Here is a 1,349-nt window from a genome sequence, read left to right as displayed (position 1 = left end):
CTCCAGGATTTGAGGATCTGTAGCTTTTCCAAAGAGTGTACATATGTAAATAGTACGCAGGCGTGCATGTGAGCGTGATATATAACATTTTACATTGTTTTGCTCGTTCTTTAGATTTAAAGAACAATACTACAGTGCTAACTAGTAAATAATGGAATTCATTTTACATAGAAAGATGGGAACAACATAATATGAGACATGGCAGAAAACTGAACGAAATGGCTAGTCTCTCTCTTTTTTAGTCTCTCAGCAAAGCATTTTAAAATTTCTGGATAAAAGAACTGAAGAGAATTGCGATTAAAAATGACAAAGGAGAAATAATTTTAAAAGCTGCATAAAATATAGAAAGGCACAGATGCAGAATTTCATGCTGAATTCTCTAGTTAACACACTCCTGTATGGAAATTTAAGTACTGCAGAGCAATAATACCATAAAAGCAATGCTATCTGTAAGATTTTTGAAGTGTTTTAAAAAGCAATTTGGTGCAATTGAAGAATAAGTCAAAATGGCTGGTATTTTTTCAGATACGTAATGTAAAAGAGAAGAAAAAAAAAAATATACAAACGTTTTAGGCAAGTTTGAAAACTAAGCAGAAAAAAAACATATAATATGAAACTTCTAAATTGTTCTCCTGCCTTGGAATTTATCCATTGCAAAGAATTTTGGGCATTTCTCCATTTTGGGGCCAAAAAATTGGAACCAACCAACACGACATGGATGGATGATCCATAGCTATCTCTGTTGCTTTGATTATTCATTGATTTTAGTCTTAGTTTTAGTTTAAAATTGCGCAAGGATTCCAGGAATGCTACTTCATTGTTCCAAAGTATGATGACATTGATTATTGATTGATCTATATCTCATTTCAACAAATTACCATTGCTAGTTTTATTGATTTGCGTCTTAATAGCAATTTTAGGAGATTTTCAGATATATTTTAGGACATGTGGCAATCTTTAAGTCAACTTAAGTGTCCCTGTTGCGATAGATATGGAATTTCTTTGTTTTTACCCAAAGAAGGACTGCTTTTATCCAATTTTGGCTAATTTACATGCTCTATAACTTTTAGTTATTTACGTATTTGAGAGAACATTGCAGACATACACAAAGCCTAAAATTAAAGTAAGAATGGGAACGGAACACTGTTTAAATGCTTTATTTTTAAATTCTCTGTTTAGAGTAAATGCCGATTGGCTCACTGGCAGTAATCTTAGCATTTTAAGGATCCGCCAGCATTGAAGAATGATCACAGGATGTCTTCCAATTACTTTTGAGAATTAGAATTAAGGTAGCGTTGAGGGCTGTGTGGGAATCAACATTACTCCCTAACTTTTTTTTTTTTTTTTTT

The 1,349-nt window shown here is 32.4% G+C and overlaps 1 protein-coding gene across 1 annotated transcript in view; it reads left to right on the top strand.

Moving 5' to 3' along the window:
* Positions 1–506: 506 nt before the first annotated feature.
* The window catches only part of CCDC122 (coiled-coil domain containing 122), a 5,376-nt gene continuing 4,533 nt past the window's right edge, over positions 507–1,349 (top strand). The window contains exon 1 of the mRNA XM_015811060.1: positions 507–513. Within this exon, the coding sequence (XP_015666546.1) occupies positions 507–513 (7 nt within the window). The remainder of the gene's footprint in view (positions 514–1,349) is intronic.

This window comes from Protobothrops mucrosquamatus, unplaced genomic scaffold, assembly GCF_001527695.2.
Source record: "Protobothrops mucrosquamatus isolate PMUCROS unplaced genomic scaffold, P.Mucros_1.0 scaffold28, whole genome shotgun sequence".
In the NCBI taxonomy this organism is placed as follows: domain Eukaryota; kingdom Metazoa; phylum Chordata; class Lepidosauria; order Squamata; family Viperidae; genus Protobothrops; species Protobothrops mucrosquamatus.
Note: the sequence above shows the minus strand (reverse complement) of the source record. Positions and strands in the feature narration are given on the sequence as shown.